The sequence below is a fragment of the Microtus oregoni genome, unplaced genomic scaffold (assembly GCF_018167655.1).
Source record: "Microtus oregoni isolate MIOR12 unplaced genomic scaffold, Mior012 000031F_ref0000149, whole genome shotgun sequence".
Lineage (NCBI taxonomy): Eukaryota > Metazoa > Chordata > Mammalia > Rodentia > Cricetidae > Microtus > Microtus oregoni.
Genome location: NW_024543090.1, coordinates 2,113,826 through 2,140,648, shown reverse-complemented (window position 1 = coordinate 2,140,648; position 26,823 = coordinate 2,113,826). Strand labels below are relative to the sequence as shown.

The 26,823-nt window shown below is 47.7% G+C and overlaps 1 protein-coding gene across 4 annotated transcripts in view; it reads left to right on the top strand.

The window, feature by feature from the left end:
• Prr5l (proline rich 5 like) overlaps nt 1-26,823 on the top strand; it is a 179,232-nt gene that overhangs the window by 143,191 nt on the left and 9,218 nt on the right. For all 4 annotated transcript variants that reach the window (XM_041679263.1, XM_041679265.1, XM_041679264.1 and 1 more), the window contains 3 exons: nt 10,314-10,371; nt 14,989-15,080; nt 21,452-21,592. In XM_041679263.1, the coding sequence (XP_041535197.1) occupies nt 10,314-10,371; nt 14,989-15,080; nt 21,452-21,592 (291 nt within the window). The remainder of the gene's footprint in view (nt 1-10,313; nt 10,372-14,988; nt 15,081-21,451; nt 21,593-26,823) is intronic.

Below are 26,823 nucleotides of genomic sequence, written 5' to 3'. Positions count from 1 at the left end.
CCCAAGTGTGAATCACCTCAGTTGACCTTCTCTCAAAGGTCAGCCTCTGCCGCACTCAGCCCCCTGTGGTCTCTCTTGAGTGCCCTGAAGGAAACCTTCTGAGAAGGTTTTTTTTTTTTTTTTCTTTTTTTTCACCAATCCTGAAGAAGCCTGCTGGGCCTGGCTGCTTTCTGCCTTGACATTTCAAAGAGACAGGGTCCGTGTGGTTTCAGTCAATCTGTAAATGTCAGCTGTCTTTTGGCATTGGGGGCGACCCCTTGGCCCATCGGAAGGGTGTGTCCGATTGGGGACTGATGCATAAGGGAAGCCCTGAGGTTTTGGGGGTTGGCAAATACTGCTTACAAAGATGCCAGCTTCTTCAAAACTAATAACCACACGGCATTTCCTATCAGGATCCTGGGCTGTGAAGCCTTTGGTTGAACGCTGAGTCTTTTTCTGGGGGTGTGATATGAGGTCTGATTTTCAGAACTTTGAATCTGGGGTTTTCCTTATTTAGGGTGCTAAACTGGAGGAACGCTCTCCTAGATACTTTTCTACTGTAGGTTTTCATTTTTTTTTAAGCTGTGGGTGTACATTTCTTTCCTGGTGTTTTTAAGCATTTAAGTATCCTTCTCTTTTGCGTAAAGTGTATATTGGATGTTCTGTCTACCTTTTTAGGGAGGGCAGGAGGATTGTCTATCATGCATACCAGAAGTGACATTTGGTGACCTATACAGTGACAATGAATAACATCAGAGATGTTTCCCTTTTAAATTTTTTCTTTAGCCCTTGTGTTCAAGTCTTGGGCAGTGTTCTGCAGGACTCTGAAGTCTCCTTATTTAAGGAAGAGGGAGCTGGCCTTGAACTTGGGATCTTCAGCTAGGAATACATGACTAGCTGAGATTTCGTGGCATGATTTTGTTTGCTGTGAGTTCATTTCTGAGTGGTTTTTCCACTTGTGGTGAGTGGTGCGGCTACTGGTTCCTTTTAATACCTAATGGCAATTTTGATAAGTAATTTTAAGAAAAAAAAATAGCCCATAAAGGATGATGGTGCAGGTGGCCCTGGTTATGGCCCCGTGGTGAAGGAGGTTCAGCAGACATTCAAGTGGGAAGGCTGGGGCTGGAAACTATTGAGGAGGCTTTCAAAGCTACACAAGAAATCCCCACGGGAGAAAGTCAGGCTCACAGAGGCAAACTTAGCTTCACAACAGTCTCATTTTCAGGGATGAAGCCTTAAGAGGCTCCGACAAAGGACTGGAGGGAAGTGGGGGCCTACAGTAGCAGAGCCTCGGGGCAATCAGGGAAGTCCCTAAACCTTGGTGGCTCAGAAGAATGTTAACAAACTCCTTGGACCCTGTAGTCTTCCTTAGTGCGAGGCTCAGACGCCATCCCCCCGCCATCCCCGCCATCCCCGCCATCCCCGCCATCCCCCCCATCCCCGCCATCCCCCCCCCCCCGCCATCCCCGCCATCCCCCTCCATCCCCGCCATCCCTGCCATCCCCGCCATCCCCCCCATCCCCGCCATCCCCCCCATCCCCGCCATCCCCCCCCCCCCCCGCCATCCCCGCCATCCCCCGCCATCCCCCGCCATCCCTGCCATCCCTGCCATCCCTGCCATCGCCAGGCACCTGCATTTGGAAGTGAGGTCTGCCCCTGTCTTGGGACCCTTCCTCCCAGTGAGAGCTCCTTATTTACAGAGCCCCACACAGGACTCTTCCTGTCTGAGGCTCTGCTTTTGCAGGAGCAGGCTAGCATTTCCATTTTACGGTTTTAAAGAAAGAACATCCACAGTGAAGAATAATGAAAATGACCTGAGGTGAGGGTAGGAAAAAGGTGCTTATCTCTGGTCTGCACGCAGAGAACACAGCCTGTTCGGAGTACAGGAGCCTGAATAGATTTCTGAGACACTGGCCAGAGAAATCTCTGACATTTCCAGAATTGACTCCCCTCCCCGCTTTCCCCTGTCTGTTTTGAATTGTTGCCTGGGAGGAAAATTGAGGTTTCCAAGTAGAACCCTACCCTAGTGGCTGCTTGGAGGAATAATTGCCTCTCTTCCATGCTCAAAAACGGATATTATAAAATGATCTGCATTTTTGGATTACCTAGGAAGGTATCTCTCTTGTTCAGAGTGTGAGGGCAGGGTGTAGGATACCACATTTTCTCAGTTCTGCATCTGTGGGTTACACTATTTGCGAAAAACCTTGCCCCAAGCCCAGAAGGTTCCATTTTCTTTTCTTTTTTGGTGGGATTAAAGTTTTGCTTTATATAGAAACTTAAGCTGAAGTCAAAGGCCCTGGGTGAGTTAGCGCTAGGGAGGAGGGAAACGTGTGTGTGCACACGTGCATGCGTGTGTGTATGCACATGTACAGGTTAGCACACACATGTAAATGAATATACATAGGAGTGTGCGTACTTTTGTTTATCTGATTGCTGCAAGACCAATCGTCACAGTGTGATGTGCACTTGGCAGGGGCCGAGAGAGGAGACCCATGCTGAGGTCCTAGGCAGAATGGAGTTTAAACTGTAAACAGTGCAAGAATATAAATGAATCTGCTATCAGCAGCACACACACTAGCATTGACTGATGGCGGGGTCTTCAGATCAGACCCAGAATAAATAAATATAAATAAAATAAAATAACTAATTATGAAAGTGGGACTATCCTGGCGGTGGTGATGCACACCTTTAACCCCAGCACTCAGTGGGCAGAGGCAGGTGAGAAGCCACCTTGGTCTACAGAGTGAGTTCTAGGACTAGGACAGCCATGGCAACATGGAGAAACCCTGTCTCAGAAAACAAATAAACAAACAAAAAACAAATACAGAAACAAAAAGAAAACTAAAATGAGAAGGACAGAGTGATGAGAAAAACTCTTGTGGTTTTCAAATCCCAACTGAATGGGGAAGGAGAAGTACAGCTCCCTTTTTTATCCGTCTCCAAAGACTTCTATAATCAGCAAGATTCCCCAAAAGGAAGCGGAGATGGTGACGTTGCCATCTGGGAAGAAGGGGAATTCCATGCATACTCTGCAGGTTAAAGATGGGGCCAGGGCAGGAAGAGGCTTTGACAAGGAGCCTGGGTGAGGATTATGTTTTAGGTCAGAAGGTCCTCAGGATTGAGGTTTGACCGGTATTTGGGACAAAGGCCTGGCATTGGGATGGGGGGCACCTCTGAGGTGGAGCTACCTGAGTGGGCTTACAGAGTATTCTCTGCCAGCCAGGAGTTACCTGTCGACGGATTTCTTGCCCCCAGACTCTGGAGCAGTTACATTAATTCTGTGCAATTATTCGGATATTTTTATTGTGCTTTTGTCATATTTTATGAAACTAAGTGGAAACATGAGTCTTAAAATTGATAACTTTAGGCCTTCATAGATTTTAGATAAAGATGAGAATCAATAGATCTGCTGAGGTAATGGATCATTCCATTGGCTTCATTGGATTTGGTTCCTGTGTCTTTTATTATGAAGGACAGGAATGCAGAGGCACAAAAGGCTGAGACGAGATCACCCGAAGGTGGGCTCTGAAGAGACTTGGCTCTCCATGGAGGCAGGATTCCTTTGAAGTCATGTAGGCCTGTTGTTCTGTGAGAACATATTTCCGGGAGCCTGTTATGTGTGAAATCGAGTGTTTTCTAATAGACCAGAGAAGGACTGAACGAGCCAAGTTTGGTGGGGCGGCAGAGGGAGCCACAGCAGGCTGCAGTAGGCACTGCGCATGCGGGGTTAAAATGAGTAAAAGTGCTCAGCTGTCCGGTGCTCCTGAGAAGAAAAGGTTGTCGGGAGTTTTTGTTTCATTTGGGAAGCTTTCTTGAGCGTCACAACTGAGGCTGGGTATGTAGCGCAGTTGGTAATGTGCTCGGCAAGCATGCATGAGGTTCTGTGTTCCATTCCTCACACCTCGGAAGCCAGGAATGGCGGTACGCGCCTGTAATCCTGTTTGGCATGGCGTTCTCCCCCTGGAAAGGCGGGGTGAGCATCTTTCTTCCCTAGCCTGCTTTTTTTCTCTTTTCTTCTCTCTCTTGATTACTTTCTTTCCTGGGTGCCTCTGGCTGGGTTGACAGGTACCCTGCTTGACGTACATGCGTGACTGGCTGCACCCCACACATGCCTAACCTCTTTTCTGCCCACCTTGGCACCTCCATCATTCCCCATGCTGCCCAGGATAGGTCCATCTTATTTCCCATCAGAGGTGGGTGACTTGGGATGCTTTCCTCCAAACGCCCTTGTCAGAGGAGTTTTTCCCAAGCCTCGTGTTTCTGTTTGCAGTGCATTCCTCTGTGTCTCAGAGGGGGGAAATGTCAGCTCTTTCCACTTCCGGATCCTTCTACCACTTCATTAATGTGCTGTTTTGCCCGTGGCCAAGTTCATGGATGGTATGCCAGAAGGATGTGTTAAGTAACAACCGGCCCATTGCCAAGCCCCGAGTCATTTCCTAAGGAGCTACTATTTAATGAACTGGTGGTTTGTGATTTGAAGCTGTCTGGCTGGAAAGGTGGTGGGGAGGGCGAGGGGCAGGGAGAGAGAAGGAGAGTCCCTAGCTAAGTCAACACTGCTTAGCAGCAAAGGTCTGCGAAGAACCTTTAGGATTCCGCCCCTTGTCAGGGATGGGAAGTCCTTGAGGTAAGGTCCAGGGAGAACAGATGCTTACACCCATGGTGCAGGGTAGTTCCCTCTCTTTCTTATTCCCTTCCTGATCCTCTCTCTGCCTTCTCTCCCTCACTTCCTTCTTCCTTCCTTTCTCTTCTATCCTTGGTTTTTTTCTTTTGTTTTGTTTTATCTCCCAGAACCTTTAAGCAGGCCTAAACCCCATCGATGCCAAGTTGACATCTTCCTAGGTGAAGTGGATGGTGGTGGTGTGGGCTTCATAAGCTGTAGGGCCCAGTGCTAAATGAAAATGGGGCTACAGGTGACAGATGGGGTATGGACTTCTTGTTCTTCTAATGGGTCTGTCCCTGCTTCGTACAGAAGTCAGGAAACGCCAAAGAGGGCTTTGCAATCTCAGCACTGTGGCACACAGATCACAGGGCGGGGATGGGAGTGAGAGACAACGAGGCCCACCTAGCAAATGTATCACAGCAGTACCAGACCCAGATGGAGGTGGCTGTCACCAAGCTTCTGCTCATGAATTAGTAGACACATGTCCAACCCAGACCTCCATGTGCCATGCCTAGACCTAGACATCTCCTAACTGAAAACTTTCTGCGCCCCAAGAAGCCTCTCTGCCGACACAGCAATCCAAATCAGACCAAATCAAACCGAGTTAGAAAAAGCACAGGTTTAAGGAATAAAATGCTCCCAGATGATTTCCCAACCCCCCAGAGAGGAGATGAGAAAGGGAGACCAGAAAACCACGTGTCTGTTTTCTAGGGGGGGGGTGCAGTTTAAATACCCTGTGGGAATGGTCTTGAGCATCTCTGGGTGATGGGTCATCATTTGGCGGGCTTTCTGAGATGTGGCAGGGTTTAGAGAGAGATGAGGGAGGAGCCTTGGGGTAGAATTTCTGCCAGAACATTCCAGACTCTTTGGGTATATAGATGCCAGGGGCTGGGGTGAAGCTTCCAGCAAAACACGAATACCAACTCATTACCACCCTAGAGGTAGGATGACAGCAGTGGTAGGTCAGGGTGGGGGCATGAAGAGAGCGAGCAAACTCCTCCTGGGATCCCTGTGATTTTGTGTTACAGTGCCGCGCATGCATGTGTGCACTCAGAAGACTTAGAGATGGCAACTACAGAGCCCTGAGCTCCAGCTGCAGCACCCTTTAAATGCTAGGCCGTAGGGGATGCAGGATCCACAGGAGTGCCGATGAGCGACTGCAGATTCACAGGACTGAAGACTCTTGTTCAGTAGGGTCCTGGCAGGAGGAGGGTGAGGACAGGAGCGGTCCTGGCAGCTGAGCAGAGAACAGGGCTGTGGTCAAGCTAGTGTGTGAATGAGAAGGGGGTGAAGGCAGTATTTCCTCGAAGAAGGGAAGCTGGGGGCTCCGCTGCCCTTGAGAACCCTGCAGAACTGAGCAGGCCCCGAATGAAGGATGTCTAGTGGAATCTAAGCTGCATTCCTGTGGGCTGGAATCCGGGCAAGGAAACTCTAACCTAACCAGTTACTGGAAGATCAAAGTTTTTGTGGCATGCTTTTCAAGGGGTTTTAGATTCTTGCAAAACGAAGCCCCTTAAATATCAACAAATCTGTGTGTGAGCAGACAATCGCGACCGCAGACTCCTAGCAGGGAGAAGCAGTAGATGACCCGAAAGGCTCCTTGAGACCCCACGTTTTTGTTTGTTTTGATCCAAGCTGCAGAATTTCCGTGCTGTGTATCATGAGAGCCTTAGAAAGAATGTTTTCTGTGTCATTTCCCCCCTAAGCCAGAAATAACTCCCGTTCCCTGGAAACGCACATTTTTCCTTCCAATATCTCCTCAAAGGGAGACGACTAAGGGCCAGAGAAGAGGCACCGGGCCATCTGGTGAAATTTATTCCTTCTGATTTGGGCAAAGGAATTTTTACCAAATGAAGAGAATGGTGACAGATTTAGGGTCCCTGTGTCATCTCCCCCAGCCCCTTAAAAACATTCTACTTATTATCCTGACTCCTCAAAAATGCAAAGTAATTCTTGTCATCAAAATAGGCAGTTGATTAAATTCAACCAAGATTTGTGATGCATCAGCTGTACCCAGCATCGTGCTGGGAATGGAGGGCTAAAGGGAGAAGTGGTCCTTGCCCTCAAGGCTCTAAAAACCTAGAGGATATATTTAGTTTTTGTTTGCATTTCTCTCTCTCTCTCTCTCTTTCTCTCTCTCTCCTCCCTCCCTCCCTCCCTCCCTCTTTCTGTGTGTGTGTGTTATATCTGAGTATTTGTGCATGTGGATGTTCATGCGCCTGTGTGCATATGGGATTCAGAGGAAGGATGTGAGATGTCCTGTCTCTCGCGCTCCACCTTCATCCTTTGCGGCTGGATCTCTCCCTAAACCTGGTGCTAGGCTGGCAGACTGCAAACCTCAGGGAGAGCCTAATGTCCCAACCCCTTACAGAGCTGGAGTTCTCTGCATTTCCTGCCACACTTCTGGCACATGAGAACTGGGGATTTGAACTTAGGTCCTCATGCCTGCCTACCGAGTACCTCTTACCTACTGACGTATGTCCCTAGCCCTGGAAGTATTTACTAAATCGTGTTATAACCTGGACTAATTTTTTAAAAACTTTCCTTCAGCATCCTAGATTACTGCTGCTTCTTCCCTTTGTGTAGATAACTAGAGAGATGGAACAAGATGATATAAACCCTACCGGAAGGAGTCTTGGTGCCTTGGAAATGTGCAGCTTTGTTCTGGACGAGGCTGGGGTACCAGTGTTGACATCAGGAGTCCTGAACGGTGCAGGGTGACGTTCTGAGACTCTCACCTAGACCGACTCAGAGGAAGGAGGAGGGCAGACACTCCGAGCTCACATGGAATCTGTGCTCAGGTGGAGTGACTGCCCTAACCCCTCATCCGAGTAATCTTTCACACCCATCTTGGCTTCCAGGAGGTCTAGACCAGCTGGCTTCGGGCTGCGTTCTTGCTTTCTGACCCAGAGGCATTTGCTCAACCAGAGCTGGAGAAACAGGTGGGGATTCTGGTGTAATTGCCTGTCCAGTCCATGGTATTTTGTGATGGACAGTTTTTTTCCCCTTCAACAAAATGGGTACACTCCAGTATGGTGTTGTTTGAACTGTGATTTTGAAGTACCATATGCCATCTTAAAATTAAACAGTGGCCAGTTATTTTTTCAAATTGGTTCATATTTGAGTCTCTGTGGGATTTTAGAATCAAAGAAATTTGATAGTGCTTTGGTAAACTGTCTTGATACAGAGACTGGAGAGATGGCTCAGTGGGTAATGTGTTTATTGTGCAAAAATAAGGACCCGAGTTTGGGTCCCCAACACCCGTGAGAAATCCAGGCCTGGTTGTGTGAGCTTGTGACCCCAGTGCTGGAAAGGCAGAAGCAGGAGGATGCTGGGGTCTTGCTGGCTAAATGATCTTGCTGAAAAGAGTGGAGCAGGGGTGGAAAGACTCCAACATCATGCACTCACAGGGGCAAGTGTACCACACACCGACCCAGGCGTGCTCGCCACACAATACTCTCCAGAGACTCCCAGTACCTCTGCTAAAGCCCTGTCCATGACTATCTTTCTTCGCTTCTCACTCCCGGGAAGATATTAGGATGTAGACGCCTCCGTCACTAATTACTAAGGTTATATGATGGTTTGTGTCTACAGCTTTTGTAACAACTTAATGATGTGCCACAGGTATCATGATAATGAGGCTCTTAAGTGTTCCCAACACCAAGAAGTTCTAAATATCTGAGATATGTCAGTTATCACTACCTAGTACCCACATGCATTTGAAGGCCATGAATACACAACTATTTTATATGTCCATTAAGATTTTAAACTATAGGACTGGAGAGGTGGCACTTTGGTGAACAGTGCATCCTGCTCCTGAAGAGAACCCAAGTTCAGTTCCCACCACCCACATTGGTTGACTCACACCTGCCTGTAACTCCCGCTCCAGGGGATCTGAGACCTTTGGCCTTCGTGATAACTGCACTCACATGTTCACGCTCCCACACAGACAGACCCAGACACATCATTACAGATAATAAACATAGGTATTCAAGAATTAAGTCATACTAAAATAAATTGAAAACATAATAAAATCATACTGTTAGTGGGAAAAAAAAAGAAAACTAGTGAAATCCTGGAGAGACTGGAGGCATATACGTGTTATCCCAGTAGTCAAGAAGCAGAGGAAGGAAGGTTACAAGTTTGAGACTAGACTGAGCTACATAGTGAGACCTTGTCTGTAACTAACCCTGTCTGTGATGGTAACTTTTAATAAGCAGGTCCTGAACCTATGTGGTACCCACATTCTTCTCACTCAGCTGCACACACTGCCATCGTCACTGTTGTGCTGACTAGTTTTTGTGTCAACAAGAGTCATCTTAGAGCTGGGAATTTCACTTGAGAAAATACCTGCATAAGATTGGTCGTAGGCAAGCTATATACACTATAGGGCATTTTCTTAATTAGTGATTGATGAGGGAGGGACCAGCCCATTGTGGGTGGTGCTTTCTCTAGGCTGGTGGTCCTCAGTTCTATAAGAAAGCAGGCTGAACAAGGCATTAGGAGCAAGCCAGTAAGCATCCCCCTTCCATTGCCTCTGCATCAGCTCCTGCCTCCTGGTTCCTGCCATGCTTGAGTTCCTGCCTTGATTTCCCTCAATGTACTGGGACTCAGGGTATATAAGCCAAATAGACATTGTCCTTCCCAAGTTGCTGTGGTCATGGTGTTTCAGTCCAGCGGAAGAAACTCTTACTAAGCTAACTGCATGAGGGAGTTGAGGTTTTCTGAAGGGCAGTGTGAGGAGAGGGCATTGCGTTTTGTTGTTGGTGTGCCGCCTTTGCTCTCTACCTGCCTGAGGACGGGGCACAGCCCTTGATGACCTGGTGCTGCTGATGGGCACACACTCACTGCTGCCTGAGGGTTTGCAAAGGAGCTCTTTCTGTTGTGTTCAGTGTAAGAAACCCCGAGAGTGAGAAACCCCAAATTTATTCTTTTTAATTTTTTAAGTATGTGTATGTGTGTGTCTGACGGTTAAGTGTGTGCACCATGAGAACAGGTACAGAGAGGACAGAGGGGTTGGATCCCAGGGAGCTAGAGTTACGTAGGCAATTGTGAGCCACATGATGGGGGTGCGGGGATTCAAACATGGGTCCTTTGGAGGAACAGAGCTACTGAGCCCCTTCCCAGCTCCCCAAATTTATTTATATTTATTTATCTATTTATTCTGAGATGCAGTGTGTGTTGTGGGGGTGTGTGTCTTTCTTTGTAGTCCTGGCTGTCCTGAAACTGATTGTGTTGACCAGGCTCGTCTTGCACTCAGAGATCCACCTGCTTCTGCTTCTTCAGTTCTGGGATTAAATGCATATACCACCACACCTGTCTTAAGAAAAACAATCTCGTTTAATTTCACATTTGTCTAGACTCTCCATATGGGTTTAAGTCATCAAGGACATTGGGATCAATAGTGAATTGGGCTGTGCCCCTTCTGTGTCCCTTAGTTTGAGAGGTTGGGTGGAGACTGCATTTGGCTTTTGGCTTACTGCCCTTTGGCCACGTGGTCGTCACAGTCTTCCTCTGAGGTCGTGCCCTTCCAGGAGGACAAAGGGCTTCTTAAACGTAGAGGCCTGACTGGTACCACAGGCCTGGAAAGTCTGCCCTACAAGTTGGAATCGGAGAGGGCTGGTCACTCCTACTCAGTCTCCCAGCTCTTGTCCTCTTTGTTCTCTTTTGGCAGAACCAGCTTCTTGCAAAAGGACTGTCCTTTGTGGAAGAGAAGATCAAGCAGTGTGAAGGCAAGTACGAGGCCCTGGTGCACGGGGCTGTGACTCAACCTCTGATGTTTGCACAGCTGAGATTCTGCTGTCCAAAAGCAGCAGGCTCCCAAGGAGTGAGTTGCCCTGATCCTTGCTGCATTCAGTGGTTTGAGCCAGCTGCCCATGTCTGTGCAACCCCGACTGTCTTTGCAAAAATGCATTGGGATGGGGTGATTTATTGGAGACCTGGGTAAGGGGTTTCTGTGGATGTGTCCAGGTGGTGTCCTCTGAGGGGATACTGGCAGCTGCTTTACCGTAGGTGCTGCTGGTCGCTCTGGTCCCCATCCACTGTTGCGATATGTTTCTTGGAATCACGGTAGACAGAAGTGCTCTCCATTTGAGGGACATTAGGACAAGCAAGCTCCCCCTCCATGGGAAGTTGTCTGAAAGATGAAAAGAAATTTCCTTGTCTGTCTGTGGTTTTAGAATCCAGCTGACTGGATGGAAAGAAACTGGCTAGAGAAGGGAGGTAGTCTCAAAAGAAAGAACTGGCCACCCCTTCAATTCCACCGAGGGCTTCTAGAGACTCAGCTTGTTTCTTAGTTCTCTAGTGAATTTTGCCGAGTTTCTCTCTCTCTCTCTCTCTCTCTCTCTCTCTCTCTCTCTCTCATTCCCTCTCAGCTCCTGTATTCTCAGATTTCCTGCATAGCGGAAGATGACCTGGAACTTCTGATTCTGCTATATCAGCATGCAACACCATGCCTGGTTTATGCCGAGCTAGAGATGAAACCCAGGGCTTTGTGCATGCTAGGCGATTACTCTAGCAACTGGGGCACATCCCCAGCTCCGAGTGTCATTTTAAAGTTACGGAGTGGGGTGAGGACTTGTAGTAATATCAGGTACATATAACATCATACTCTGCAGACAGCTGGTCTACCTTTTCTTTGGACTCTAGCCTGATGACCTCAATGTAGCTCAGGTGGATGTCCAGACCCAGACTCCAAACACGTAGCATGTTCCTTCCATTCTAGCCGTATACTGGAGTGCAGCACATACGAACTTTGAGGACATCATGTCCAGTGAAAGCCATTTGCACATATGCTTGCATGTGCACACTCAAGCATTTTCTCTTTCACGTTTAGGCTGTGATTTTTGTTTCCCTAAGTCTGTAAATACCCACTACACCATTTAGTTGGACTTTCTTATCAGCCTTCCTTTGGACCACCAGTCCTCAAATAATGTCACAGAGACTCATTATTAATTATGGAAACTTGGAGTATAGTTTAGACTTCTTCCCAGATAGCTCTTATAACGTAACCTGTTTGTATTAATCTAAGCTCTGCCATGTGGTTCTTTAGCCCCCCCCCCCCTTCATTTTGTATGTCTGACTCCTCTGTGTCTCTTATGAAATCCTGGAGCTAAGATCCATTCCCTGAGTTCTTTCTGCCAGGAAGTCCCGCCTAACCTCTCCTGCCTTGCTATTGGCCATTCATCTTTACATTAAACCAATCACAGCAATACATTTTCACACAGTGTACAAATATCCTGTGCAAATAAACAAAACCAAGGCTATAAATTCTTTGAAACTGGGGCTGGAGAGAGATGGCTCATCAGGTAAGAATGATCGCTGCTCTTGTAGAGAGACCCTAGGTTTGGTTCCTAGCATCCACATCAGGCACTTAACTAGTTAGTACCTGTACCTCCAGCTCCAGGAGGGCCGACTCCCTCTTCTGGCCTCCTTGTGCACCTGCATGCATGTATGCGTGTGTTTCACAAACCACACACACGCACAACATAAAATTAGATTAAAGAAATCATTTGATTCAGATAAGGGTTATGAACAAAGCAGCCGGAACAGCCTTCATTGCTCTTCGAGGTTCAATTTGGATTTAGGAGATCAAGTGTCCTCCTGCCTCATCCCTGCTGTGAATGAGCCTTGCTTACATCTGGAAGATGGTTCTGTGTGGCTGATCAGTCACTTGTTGGATGCCAGGTCCTTGCTAGATTCTGAGACTGCTGAACTGGAAATAGGAGCAGATATGAATCAAATCACCATCTATTAGTAGGTCAGTTGTGTGTGAGTGTGTGGAAGTAGGGTGAGTGTGTTAGTGATCAGTTGTGAGTGTAACCGAGACTAGTTCTACTAATATACACAGGCGAGAGTTTGATTAACTGGAGGAATAAAGTCAGACTGTAAGAATCAAAGCTGAACTGAAAAGAGGAGGATTAACCGGCAAGTTAGGCAAAGAGGGACAGAAAGAGAAGTCTGAGCAGAGGAATTATCATATGCAAAGGCTCCTGCACAGCCATAGTTCAAAGACAGAGGGAAATCTAGCTGAGGGTGAGGACAAGGAGAAGGAAGCAGAGCCTCTTGGCTGTGTGGTCCACATTGTAGAAGTGTCCTTCTTGCACGAGAAAACAGAAAGTGTTCCTGCTAACTTGAAAGATTGGCTCTGTAATGTCATCTATTGGGTCAGACAGGAACCTCCTACCCTTGAGAGACCTGGCATGTGCAGAAGCCTACACATTTGGTGCTTGCCATTCTTTGCCATGGAGGCCTTTATGTAGTGGTTTATTGATGTGTCTGGCTGGATGCTCTGCACCTAAAATGGAAGAGGGACAAACCCGTCCCAAGACAAACCTGCTGAAGTCTCTCAAGTTCTAGCCAAGGACAATCCTAGCAATATTTGATTAGTGCTTTGCCAGGGAAAGCAGAGCATGGCACCGCTCTGCACCCAGCCTGCCCTTCCAGCAGCTGTTAGCGACGAGCTGTGCCCTTGCTCTGTGCTTTCTCCCCGGCCACTGCTTTTATTGCCCATTAAATTAATAGACAGAAGACTCTAAATGAAACTATCAAGATTCCTTCCGTGGAACGAGTGGTGTTTTGCCAAACACGTCTCTCGGTGTCTTGTCGTGGCTGACCCAGTTTCTCTGCTCAGGATGAGCAGACAGTAGCCCATAAGCTCTGACATCTAGGTCATTAAGCAGCTGCCACTTCAACCAGGCTCTCTCCTCTCTCATCCCTTCAGTGGCATGATATGACCTGTATACTTTAGCCTGTGGGTGGCATTTGACTTCCTGTTGCCAGGGGTGAGCAGGCACAGTTAGGAGGTGCCTCCCAGCAATGGTGCAGCAGTGGGTGAAGGTGATACTGTAGATCTTCTTTCTGCTTCTCACCTGACAGCTCACAGCCAGAATCAGGCCAGAGAATGTAGCTGTGCCAACAGAGAAGTGTACGACTGTGCAAACAGCAGTGTATGACTGTGCAAGCAGCAGTGTATAACTGTGCAAACAGTAGTATATCAGTAGTATATGACTGTGCAAGCAGCAATGTATAACTGTGCAAACAGGTCAGTGTATAACTGCAAACAGCAGTGTATAACTGTGCAAACAGATCCATGTATAACTGTGCACAGAGCAATGTATAACTGCAAATCTAGGCGAGTATAACAACTGTCCAGATGGAGCAATGTATAGCTGCAAATAGATCAGTGTACAACTGTGCAAGCACTCTTCAAAACAATCAGATAAAGACCATGAGGTCAGGGACCCCAACTTTGCCTTTGAGGAGGAGTTTGTTGTTAGCCTAGTTACTTGTGTCTCTGAGCCTGTAAGATGGGGTAGTGGGGTACTCACATAGTAGTGATCAGTACTTTAGCTGAGCGTCTGAAAATGCTGTAAATACTCATGGATATTGACTGCTGTGTGATTTTTAAATCTTCACCTCCCTTTCCTGAGTTTGGAGATAGAAAAGCACATTCTGTGTCCTCAGTTGAGGCTTCCCACCTGAATTTTGCTATAACAAAATACCTAAGGTCACTTTATAAATAAGAAGTTGACTTGGCTCACTGAGTTGGAGGCTCAGACACTTGGGTTGTCTTCTGGTAGGAGCCTCATGGTGGGTGTCGTTGTGGTGGTAGGCTGTAGAAGGAGCTGCGGGCTGCATTCCTGCTGCTCGCCCACCCGGCTGCCCGGCTAGTTTTCACCCGAAATAATTACACAGAAACTGTATTCTTTTAAACACTGCTTGGCCCATTAGCTCTAGCCTCTTACTGGCTAACTCTCACATCTTGATTAACCCATTTCTATTAATGTGTGTAGCACCACGGGGTGGTAGCTTACCGGGAAGGATTCTAGCCTACATCCGTCTTGGGTCGGAGAATCACGGCGACTGCCTGAATTTGCTTCTTTCTCCCAGCATTCTGTTCTGTCTACTCTGCCTATCTAAGCTGCTGTCCTATCAAAGGGCCAAGGCAGTTTCTTTTTAACCAATGAAAGTAACACATAGACAGATGACCCTCCTCCATCAGTAGGCAAGTGTGGAAGAGACCACACAGGAAGCCAGGAAGACAGAGCAGAAGCCAAAGACCAGCTCATTTCCAAAACCCTCACCCAAAGGGCCTCCCTCTGCAGCCTGCAACTAGTGATGTTGAATTTCAGTTGTTGTGTGTATCCTTTGAGCAAATTGGGTCTTCTGATGGCCTTAAGAGGGACAAAGACCTTGTACACTGTCGCTATGATCTCTGGGTATCAGCGGCTCCTGGCTACAAGATCCCTAGTGTATGTAACTTTCATTTGAGGAGGAGTGGCCCTGTGGCCTCTCCCATGAGTAATGGCATTTTCTCTTCTTTCTCCCATCTTCTCTCCCATGTGTAGGTGATAGTCTCATTGAGGTTCTGGCTGAAGTCTGGGATCACTTCTTCACCGAGACTCTCCCCACCCTGCAGGCAATATTTTATCCGGTTCAGGTTAGTGTCACTGGGATGCAACAGCCTGTCTCCTCCACTGACCTAGGTGGGCACCTTGGTTAGAAAGGGACTCGGAGGCCTTCTGAGGACTCTCTGGATCTGTGTTTAGCCCCTAACTTCAAGAGAAGAGAGGCTTATATATAACCAGCAATTTGTAGGTTCTTGTTATCCCTGTGGTTTTGATGGTATATATACTGAACAGGGTGGGTTTTCATTTTCTTTCTCTTTCTTTCTTACCCCACCTCTGTTTCTTACTGGCATCCTCCTTGAAGTGCAATTTTAAAGTACTTTACTAGTGCACACTGATCAGAAAGTCTTGGTTCATTAGGATGACTTCACATGTGTGTCTCATGCCCTTTCACCCCTTAAACCCAGCCACTCCACCCCTCCCCCCATCTCATTGTAACACATTTTAAGCAAATTACTGTTGTCCTGAAGTCGTGGGAAAGGATGCCATCCCTCGCTGTCTGTGATGGTCTCTCACCTAAAGAACTACATGACATATTAGTGCTGAGTGGGGGGTGGGGAATGGGGAGTGGGCGGGCTGGAGTTCTACAGTGCAGGTCAGGAGTTACGCACTTAACTTTGTGCACAACACCATCCAGTTCCTGAGAAACTGGGGATTGGGATTTTGGCCTGGAAAGATAGCACAGCAGTTAAGAGTTTGTACTGCTATTGAGCAGACCCTGGGTGTAATTCCCAACATCCATGTTGCATGGCTCACAACTGCTCCGCTGCCCTCTTCTGAGCTCCCTGGGTCCCTGCTCTCATAAGCACAAACCCACACAGAGACACAAGCATATACATGTAATTTAAAGTAATAAGGATAATAAAATGTTTTTCTAGAATGTGGGATTTAGGGAAGGCGATTGGTTCAACAGTAAAGAACTTGTCGCAGCAAGCATGAAGCTCTGAATTCAGATCCTCATCATCCATTTAGAAGTCAGCGTAGCAGCACATCCTAACCCCAGTGGTGGTGGTGGTGGGTGGGGGGAGACAGCGGGACTCTGAGCCTTGCTGGCCAGACAGTCTAGTTTAATTGGCAGGCTATTCCTCTCCCAGATTGCTCTCCCATACCTGCAGCTTGCTCACATTCCTCTCCTGCCCCTGGGGCTGAGGCTTTTGCCGGCTCTGGCTTTGTTGATGGGAGGGGGGGGAGGGGGGAGGGTTAATAACCATACTGCAAGCAGAGCCACCAGCAATGGTTGGAATCTCCTCATTCCGCAGCGAAGGCCCCAGGATATGGCTTGCACGGAAGGGGTTTTAAAGGAGCATAGGATTGCTTGCACTCCACACCCAACAGTTAAAATTTTGTTTAGCGAGTGTCACTTCCCATTTCAGGCTTGCCTCTCCCATCTCCTATATCACAGTGCAAGTAGAGGCCTGGCCTGTCGCTCGCTCCCCTCAGCATCCTCAAGTCTGAACCAGTGATGCTGGAGACCCTGTGGCTTCTGACCCCTTAGATACCCTCTCCCTTGCAGCTGTCGCCCCTTACCAAGCAGCAGGTCATCAGAACAATAGACCTGAGGGTAGGGTTCACTGGTGTAGCAAATAAAAATGCCAGGTGTTGCCTTAACTATAAATTTTATGTAAATGACAATGGATTCCTACACGTGTGTAGGAAACAAAATTTAGCCGGTGTCTTGTGTTTAACCCAAAGGAAGGCTCATTTGTGTAGCAACTGCCAGGAAGAGGTGGTGGCTATAGAAGGTGGCGGATGGGCACGGAGGGGCTCAGAGCCAGGCAGGGGCACAGTTCTGTAGACCTAATGAGGGGTCTGTCTTGATTCTCTGACCAAGCGGCCAGGTCTGGCAATCCTACGTGCCTGTTTATTTCACTTTCTTCAGCCCAAGCAATTTCGCGGCCCTCACTCACTTGGAGGCCACTTTCTCCCCCTGCTGACCCTGAAGGACATCTGCTTATGCTCATCCATTTTATTTGCTGGCTGAGGGAGAGAGGGAGAGGCATGGACTCAAAGAATAAATGGAAAATTCAAAGGCGATAAGGGAGGCTTGCACAAACCAGCACCAAGGTAGAAGGCACAGAGAGTGGGAGGTCTGTGTATTAGGTAACGTGGAGATGACTTTTTTCTGTTTCAAGGGCAAAGATAGACTTGCTTTTAATTTTGGATGAGTAGGTGTCTCTTCTCTGGTCCACTACGAAGGGAAACCCTGTCAGAGTCTGAGAACCACAAATTGAAAGTCCCAGGAAGCAGTGACTGACTTGTTTCTGTTGAGAACCGAGCACCTCATCTCACATCCAGTGCATTTCCGGGCAGTATGAGAAGCCAGAGTCTGCACGTGGAGAAAGGCTTTGGCTGCTGGGACCATAGATGTGAAGTTCCACGTTTCAGGCTGCATTGAAGGTGTGAGGTATTGAGTACAGTCCCAGTGCAAGCGGCATCTCACACTGCTAGTCTGAACCCTCTTGGGCTCACATTTCAACCTGGTACTGACACTGTATAGCCTTCTGGTCACTTACTAAGTCGGTCATCTCTCCAAATACGTAAGGTACTTTAGGGCAGTCTTTCATCTTTTCCTGGGGAGTGCTGTGACCCTCCTGCTAGCCCACACTCCTGCAGGTATTTTCATGCGAAGAGGCTAAGAACATTCTAGAAAGGAAATGGCATGGGGAAGGATGGAGTGGCAATAATAAAGCAGGTTGATTTGGGGGTTCAGTAGGAGAGGTTACCCTAATTGTTTAGATCTGTTGCTCCCTAGCCTGGCCAAGCAGGTGGATTTGGAATGGGTTACTCTTGAATGTCTACCATATTTACCCACTCAAACAATCATCTCCATTCCCTCCACTGTCTGAGAAAATGTGCTCACAGATACTCACTGGGTATTGTAAGGAGGGGGCCGCTTGTTGGTCACGGTTGCTTAGCCCTGAAATAATCCCACAGAAGCTGCACTAATTAAATCACTGCTTGGCCCATTAGTTCTAACTTCTTATTGGCTAATTCTTATATATTAATTTAACCCATTTCTATTAATCTGTATATTGCCACATGGTTGTGACTTGCCAGCTCAAGCTCCATCTGACTCTGGCGGGACTCCATGTCTATCTCTGACTCTGCCTCATTTCTCCCAGCATTCTGTTTAGTTTTCGCCACCTAGCTCTGTTCCCTTACAGCTCTTTTATAGGCCCAAAGCAGTTCCTTTATTGGCCAATGATATTCACAGCAGAGGGGAATCCCACATCAACTGGAACATGAGTCAGTTCTTTTGAAAAGCTAATGTGGCAGTATCCATAAAACCTGTGTGTGTATGCGTGTACATGTGTGAGCATATATCCAGAGGCCGATGTCAGGTGCCCTTCCCACTTTGAGACAGGGTTTTCCCAAGCCTGTCACCTCACTGACTTGATTAGACTTCTTGACCAGGAAGCCCTAGGAATCTGCTTGGCTCTGCCTATCCAATTGCAAGATTACAGACTGCATCTGGTCTTTTCAATGTGGCTTCAGGGGGCTCAAACTCAGGTCTCAGACTTGTTCAGCACTCACCTGTCTCCCCATGCTCTTTGTTTGTTTGTTTGTTTTTGAGACAGGGTTTCTCTGTAAAACAGTTCTGACTGTCCTGGAACTCACTCTGTAGACCAGGCTGGCCTCGAACTCACAGAGATCCGCTTACCTCTGTGTCCCAAGTGCTGGGATTAAAAGTGTGCACCACCACTGCCTGGCTCCCCATTCCTTTTTAAAGGTGGATTTTTGATAGTGTAAGTTTTCTTTCGAAGAGTGGTAGTGATCTGGGTATACTAACAAAAGGGTCCAGAGAGTCATGGATAAACATGTTTATTACAGCGTTGTTGTAGTAAAAAAGGTATTTTAGTTGAAGAAATAGCAGTTAGAGTATACTCGCATGTTGGAATACTATGTGACCTTAAAATAATATGGGGCAAGGGAGAAGCAAGGTGTGTTGATTTGTACAAATGTCCAAGGTACACCAAGCTAAATACAGGCATGAAAAGTATGCTCTCTATGTATGTTTAAGGTTAAATGTGAATTTTATAGAGGTAAAAACTTTCTAGAAAAATCCAGAAGATAAATACAAGCTTTTGAAGAGGGGTTTCTTGGATGGATATCAAGAAGCTACAGAAGGTGATTTCTGCTTGCCTTAACCCTGTCCTAACTTTGAATTGTAGCCTAACAATATCTATTACTCAATGATTTAAAAGTGAAATCCAAAACAAAATGACAAAGTACCAGGAGTCATTCTTTTGGCTGCAAGTGGAGAGGCCCCAGTGCCTGGGTGGCCCAAAAGACCAGTTATGCCAAGTAGTTGCTAGTGGTGGGGGCGGGGAGTTCTAGAATTGCCTTCTTATTTCTCCTGTCTTCTCTTTCCTCCAGATTGACATTCAGTGTAGTTTCTAAAAGTCTGCCTGCCCTTGCCTGCCTTTTTCTTTTTCTCTGGCTGGTGTGATTTAAATCAGACAGTTTTACTACGGATGGATACCACAGAAGGGGCCATGAACAAAAGTTGGATAGTTCCTATCATCCTCCAGCATCCTGTATCATTGAGTAGCCTGGCCTAAACAGATTAATGAGGGGCTAGTGTTGGGTCTTGCATCCCTAACCATCTAGCTATCAAGCATGGGTAGTGAAAGAATAAGACCGTATGTGAGGGACGCAGTAAAGAAATCACCGAATTGTTGGCACCGTGATTAGGGGGAGGAAGGTTTTTGTTGTGGATGTGAGAGAGAACATCCAAAGGCATCGAGAAGAATCCAGATCCAAGAGAAAAATAAGCAGACTAGACATGGGCCAGGGAAGTGGGGAAAATAGCAAGAGAGAGAATAGTGGGCAGAAATAGTAGAGAGTGGGTGTGGTAGGGTAACAGGCAAGCACCTTGCTGTTATAAAGGGGATGGAATAGCCTGGGGCTAGCATAGTGCGGGAGTAGGGGAGTGAGAGGGGTCAGCCGGCTAGTGTGGGGAACTTCAGATGTGTAACAAGTACTTGTGAATAAGGACTGGGGGAGCTTGGAGGCCAGCATGGGCTTTGATGAGGAACCACCCATATATGTCAATGGAGAGCCATATGTCCCTGCCAGAGGCAAGGGAAATGAGTCCTTTTGATGGGTGGACCCATTTCACAAGTTTCTAAGGAATGGTGGGGTTTTATCTAACAACCAGAAATCCTTCTCTAGTCCAGCTTGAGCTAAGCTGAGAATGTCATTTCTAGACCTAAGTACTGCCTGAGCCCTAAGACCGAGTAAAAGTGCTTTTCTCCTGTGATTTGTAATCATTTTAATGCTATAGAAAGAAAAACAAAAAACCTTGAGGTAAAAATTGCAACATCTCAGATGGCTTTGAGGGACCACTGAGAATTGACAGAGGAAGTTTATTAGAAGGTTACTAACATCATAGACAGACAGAGGACAGTATGGCCAGGCCTCTAAGGAGAGTCCAGCCCCAGCTCCACAGACATACAGCTTGGTGGATGCCCTGAAGAGGCCTCAGGTGATTGCAGAATGCCCACCCGTGTTGGAGACAGCCAGCGCTCTGTCCTGTCTGCTGGCTCCAGGGCTGATCTCATCGCGAAGTGCCATCACAGGCACAGGGAAGAGTCATATTTAATCAGGACAGTGTGGGGTTAGTCAGGTTTCCCCCTCCGTCACATACTCACCTGAGCACGCGCGTGTACACACACACACACACACACACACTTTCAAAAATGTAAAAATGCCTCTCCAAGTCCCAGGATTCCTGCACACGGGTGTGAGAACACACACACACACACACACACACACACACACACACACACAAGCCACGACAGAAGTGGACATTACATGCACTGTTTACATCTAGAATCTTAGGGCCCTGCCTAGCACACAAAACCTAGCGAACACAAACTCTCATGGCGACTGGTATCTTCATCTCCTGCCTACTACCCCAGCAGCTGAAATAGTGAGGCTTTTCCTACTTACAAATCACTTTTCTTCCTCAGTTACTTGTGATTATGGAAGAAGCTGATGTCTTATGTAACCATGTACGGGCTGTTGTTGCCTGACCTGTGATAAGCACTTAAATATTTAACGGATGAAGTTGAGGAAGCAGCCTTGAGGTGGGGAGAGAGTTGTAATCCTTTTCGTCTCTCCTCCCTTCCTCTCTCTTCCTCTTTCCCAACCACTGGACTCTCCTGACAGCAAGATCCGCTATTATATGTTTCTTGGATCGTCTCTAGGTTATCTAATCTGGTTGACCCATACCTTACCTTAATGCCAGGAGAAAGCAGACCCGGGTCTTCTGTGACAGCCCACGAGTGTTGCACTGCCAGTCCGTCCTGAGTGCACTGTGAACACTTCCCCTGAAGCACTGAAGGCTGGTGGGAACTCAGCAAGCGTCCCCTCTCACCTTTCCACCTGTCTTCCCCAGGGACAGGAGCTGACCATCCGCCAGATCTCCCTGCTGGGCTTCCGGGACCTGGTCTTGCTGAAGGTGAAGCTGGGTGACTCGCTGCTGTTGGCACAGTCCAAGTTACCCTCATCTGTTATACAAATGCTGCTCATTCTGCAGGTGAGTGCTGGGGAGGCCTGCCCCTGATGCCACAAGCAGCCGAGTAATCCTGCCGTGATGGAGATGGGGAGCAGGGCTAACGCAGAGCAGAGCAGCTGACCTGTGCCTTTTTCTGCTTATTCGTCCATGTTTCTTGGTTCATTGGCTCATGTGTATTTGTTGTACGCCCAGCAGGCTCCTGGTGTTGTACCTGGTGCTGGTGTTGGAGTAAGAGAAGAAAATAACACCTGATTCACTGGGTGCTGTGGCCTTCTCAGTCCCTGTGAGGGTGGGATTTGGGTGCTCACCCTCCCTCTGCTCTAAATACTCTGTTGCCTGAAACAGTCAAAGCCTTTCCTAAACTTTTTCCTTCAGCTTGTGTCCTTAGCACCCAACCCAGGGTTGTGAGCACAGAAGAAGGTTTCCACTGTGGTGCCAGCTAGTGAGGAGGAGACATCCTTCTGTGCTCATCCAAGGAGTGCAAACAGGGACAAAGCATCTCCCATAGTTGAGTCAAGACAGACCTAGAACTCCTACATGGGTCCCAGAGCCACCAACTCTGGTCACTTTCTATCTCTGTTTGGATCATTCTTCCTCTGTGTGTGTGCGTGCGTGTGTGTGTGTGTGTGTGTGTGTGTGTGTGTGTGTGTGTGAATGCTGTCTCTTGTGGCCTGCCTGGTTGTTTCTGGACTTGGTCTTTCTGTTTGTGGAATAATTCGGATCAGATTACATGTGACATTCCGTGGTGTTTACCAGAGAGACACTACCCAGATGGCTCCATGCTGTCTTCTTGTCCCAATCCTAAATCTGCAACAGGAAGATGAGCTAACACTTCACAGGCTCTGGTGGTTTGCCAGGTGCAGGCACATGGACTATAAATGTACTGTTTTCTTAAACAATCCAAATAACCATCTAATGAGGTCAGCATTGTTTTATTCCCATGCTCCAGACGAGGAAACAAAAGCAGGACACTTAAGTGCTTGAGCAAAATCCCCCAGCTGGTAAGAGGTGGTAAGATTCTAATATTCAGAATCCTGCTCCCTCTTCTGGGTAAGAGATCTGACTGGCATGTGCTGTGTTTGGAGTTCCCTTTTGCCCAATCAGCTGACCCTGAGTGAGGTCAGGTGGATCCAACATGTTCTGGGGAGCCCTTTCCCGTGGATGGCAGTTCTCACTTTCCAGCCTCCATCCGGCTCTTGATGACTAGTGAGATGCCACCAGCCCCATCTATGTGCCTTTGGTTATCTCTCTACATATTCCCCTTTCCTCTAATCAGAATAGAGGAAGGGTCGTCTCAGAGATGAGGGTGGGTATCAGTCTACATCCAGCCTTTCTGTAAAAGGGAAGAAAAGGATAGGCATGGCAGCTAGCACCTGAAGTACTGGACACAGAGCTTAGCTCCCAAATATGGCGTGTAGAAAGGAGCCCCTGAGGGTTCTGGGAGTGAGGTTCGGAAGTTGGGCTCCACTTTCTGTTTTCATTTCTAACGCTTTGGGGAGGCATCCAGCGCTAGTTACTTCCCTTTTTGCTGTGACAAGATACCTGAAAAAAACAACTTAAAAGAGGAAGGGTTGTTTAGGTTTCATCATCACTGCAGAGAAGGCATGGCAACAGGAAGGCGAGGCAGCTGGCCAACAGATGCAGATGCTCAGCTGGCTTTCTCTTTCTATGCACTCTGAGACCCCAGCCCAGAAAACAATGCTGTCCATGTGTATGGTGGGGTCTTCCCACCCTATTAACCTAATCTAGATAAGCCCTCAAGGGGCGTTTCCATTCTGACAGTCAAGATTAACTACCACACATCCCTTTCTGTTTGCGAGTGTGGCTGCCCTCTGCAGATTCTCCCCAACTGAAGCTGGAGCGAGAGGACATGTTTCTATTAATAAAAGCCTTTTGAGGTTCTGGGTCTTGTGGAGTCTCCTGATGACACATGTCATCACCCCTTAGAGCCCCTGAAGATGTCCCAGAAGGACTACTCTGCCTTTGTCGCATTTACCCACCATGCTGTGTACCTGCAGCTCTTCCCAGCTGATCTTAGGAAAGCTGCTCATGACTGTCCCTGGACCTGGAGTCCCTCCACCTCTCCCTCAGATGTTGGGAGCTGGCTTACCTGGTGCTCTGGCCTTCGTGGTCCGTGCGAGGCTGAGATCTTGGTGCTCACTTCCCCTCTGATCTCAACACTGTTGTCCAGAATAGTCAAAGCCAATCTTAAGCTTCTTCCTCACGTTTGTGCCCTCAGCACCCAGCCCAGTCTTGATCATAAAAGCAGGTGTTCATAAAGTGCTGGAGCCAGCTGCTAATGACCAAGGAGGATTCCAAGGCCATGGCTTCTTTCAGAGGAGTAAAATACAGCTGGAGAAGCTCCCTGGCTATGTTGGAGTTCTGGAAAATTGGACAAGGAAATAGTCTCGGCTGTGGATCTTTTTTTCCCACTTCAAGGAGGAAGAGGATCAGAGAGGCCAGCTAACCAGCAGGACTTCAGCCTAATGTGAGGGAGCTGGACCAATCGGCCTTCCCTTAGCTTTCTCTCTCTGACCTCTTAGCCTTCCTTCCTGTATCCTCCTCGGGTACTGGAAACACCCTTCGAACTTCTAAGATAGCCACTCTCCGGGGTGGGGTACTTGGCATGGCTTCCCTCTGAGCCTCGTGGTAATAGGTCTCCTGAGCCGCTTTCTCCCTTGGAGCTCAGAGAGCTGAGGCAGGGAGGCTGACAGCAATCAGTGTAGGTCTTCCCTGGGTCCAAATTGATTCTCTGGGTCCTGAGGAGCAGCAGCTTCGGAGTCAGAATAGAATTTCAGGGAATCCACTCTGGGGCCATGCCTGCTATAGGGATGTACTGTGAATTGTCTTTCTTAGGCCCTAACTCTCCATAGGGACATGGGACCTGGGGAAGATTTTCCCAAATAAATCTGGTACAAAGAGAAAGAGCCTTTCACAGACTTCAGCTCTCCCATTCTTTTTTTTTTTAAAGCACTTGTTCTTTTTTTTTCTTTTTTTTTTCTTTTTAGATTTATTTATTTATTATGCATACAACATTCTGCCTCCATGTATGCCCACATGCCAGAGGAGGGCACCAGATCTCATTATAGATGGTTGTGAGCCACCATGTGGTTGCTGGGAATTGAACTCATGACCTCTGGAAGAGCAGCCAGTGCTCTTAACCTCTGAGCCATCTCTCCAGCCCCAGCTCTCCCATTCTTACCAGCCCTTCAAACCTTCTTGAATCAACCCCTCCCTTATAAGAAGATGCCAGGGCATCTCCTGCTGTAGGTAGAAAGCTCTTGTTCTCAAGGGGCCCCACCTAGATGAGGGAAGCGTTCAATCAGTATGGGGTCCTGACCAAGAGGCAGGGTGTGTGACATTGTCCTTGGAGGGCCCTGTGCCTTGGTTAATAGTCTCCCATCTCCCACTCAACACTCTTCACATTTCGAATGTCGGGCCTAGCATCTTGTTTCATACTGGGCCATGAAAAGTTGTCGTTTACTGACTGTTTTGCTAACTGGGCTAGCGGTGGGACAGAAGACTGAGGATGCCCCCAAGGGTCATGTCTTTGGGAGCGCTACCCAACTCCAAGCTGTGTTATTATCCATTTTCCTCCTGCCTTTTGTCACTTCTGTTTCCTGTCATGTCTCTTTCGGGGAGAAGAAGTTGATGAGAACTATTAAGAGAAGAAATAGAAGAAGAAACAACTGTTTCTTGGGCTTTGAGACCTAATAAAGGTGGCTTTATGATTTGGACCGCTCTGCCCTAAAGTCTGGTTTGGTTCTTGTGCCTTTTCCTTCCTACTGCCTTGAGTGCTCCCCTCCAGTTTGGGCAGAACTTCATGTGTAAGCAGCTTCTTTTCTTTTTCTTTTGATTTCCAACGCTAAGCATTCTAATGCTTGAGCTCAGGGGGAGTGGAGCTCAAAAGAGGGTATGGAGAATCACCATGCCTATCCCCAGTGCCACAGTCAAGGTCGTCCCAATGGACAGTCACTGGCTGCACCTGTCCCTTCCTTCCGTCTGTCATCCCAGATGGCAAACTCTGCATACACCTGTAGCTGCTTCTTAGGCCTCTTGTTTTCTCAAGCTATCCAACACCCAAGCATCTCATTTGATGTAGCTGAGAAGGACCAGGGGAGGGCCTATTTCCTTGGGAACCATATCTTACCCACGGGTCCCTACCTTCAGGAGTTGTTCCCATCTGTTTCGCTCCGCAGACAACTCTGGGACCATGGTGAATTCTTTGTTTTTAAGGAAAGCCATTTAGGGCTTTCTCTTTTGAGAGATCGAGGAGATAATCTTTCTGGCTAAGCACAGAGACCCCTGGAGCCTTCCTTCTTTCTTTCCCAGGCCCTGTCCTTTTCCTGGTGGCCCTGGGTCTTTGCCACCCCTCCTCAGGAGTGCACATTTATCACCTCTTCCAATGAGAAACAGAGTTCACAAGGAGCGGCTGGATTTCTAGAAAGCAGGTTTTAGCAGCCCCTTTCCAGCTTTGGCTGCCATGCATTTATTTTGGTTGGCTTTTACCCAAGTCTTAGTTTGAGGCCTCAGGCTGTGCTGGACCACTCTTCCCTTCTCCTGTTTTGGACTTTTAAGTGTTTTTTCTCCATGTTCTACTCTGGTTAACAAAGTGACAGTCACAAGGACTCAGAGCCAGATAGCTTGGCTTCCAGTCCAGTGGGGCTTTTTGTTGTTGTTGTTATGTTCTTTGTTTTTGCCATTTGTTGGTTGTGTTATACTAGACAAGCTTCCTAAGCCTCCTCCTCGTCTTTATTTCTCGTCCTTGGAAGGGTTGTTGGGAGGCCTGCATGTTAGTCCCTATGTGGTGCTTCTGTGGTGTGCCTGTGCACTGTCGGTAAGGTCCCCACTCTTCTGCGGGTGGGGTAATTGTTGGGCCTTGCCACCCTGTCCCTTTAGAGCAAGAGTTGGGACCCTGCTGCCTACACTGTCCTGGGAGAACCCACATATTGACCTTCGAATGACTAGTTTTTTGGTTTGATTTTGTTTTTTGTTTTGTTTTTTGAAACAGAGTTTCTCTGTGTTGTAGCCCTGGTTATTCTAGAACTTGCTCTGTAGGTCAGGCTGGCCTCGAGCTCAGAGTTCCACTTGCCTCATAGTTTCTGTTTACTGATTCTCTCATCTTCCACTCAGCATCCCAACTGATTTTTCAAATCAGGGCCTCGCATCTTCATTTTGTACTGGGCCAGGAAAATCTGTCTTTTGCGTTTTGCTAGACAACCTGGCAGAGGGGCTGAGAAATGAGGACTGCT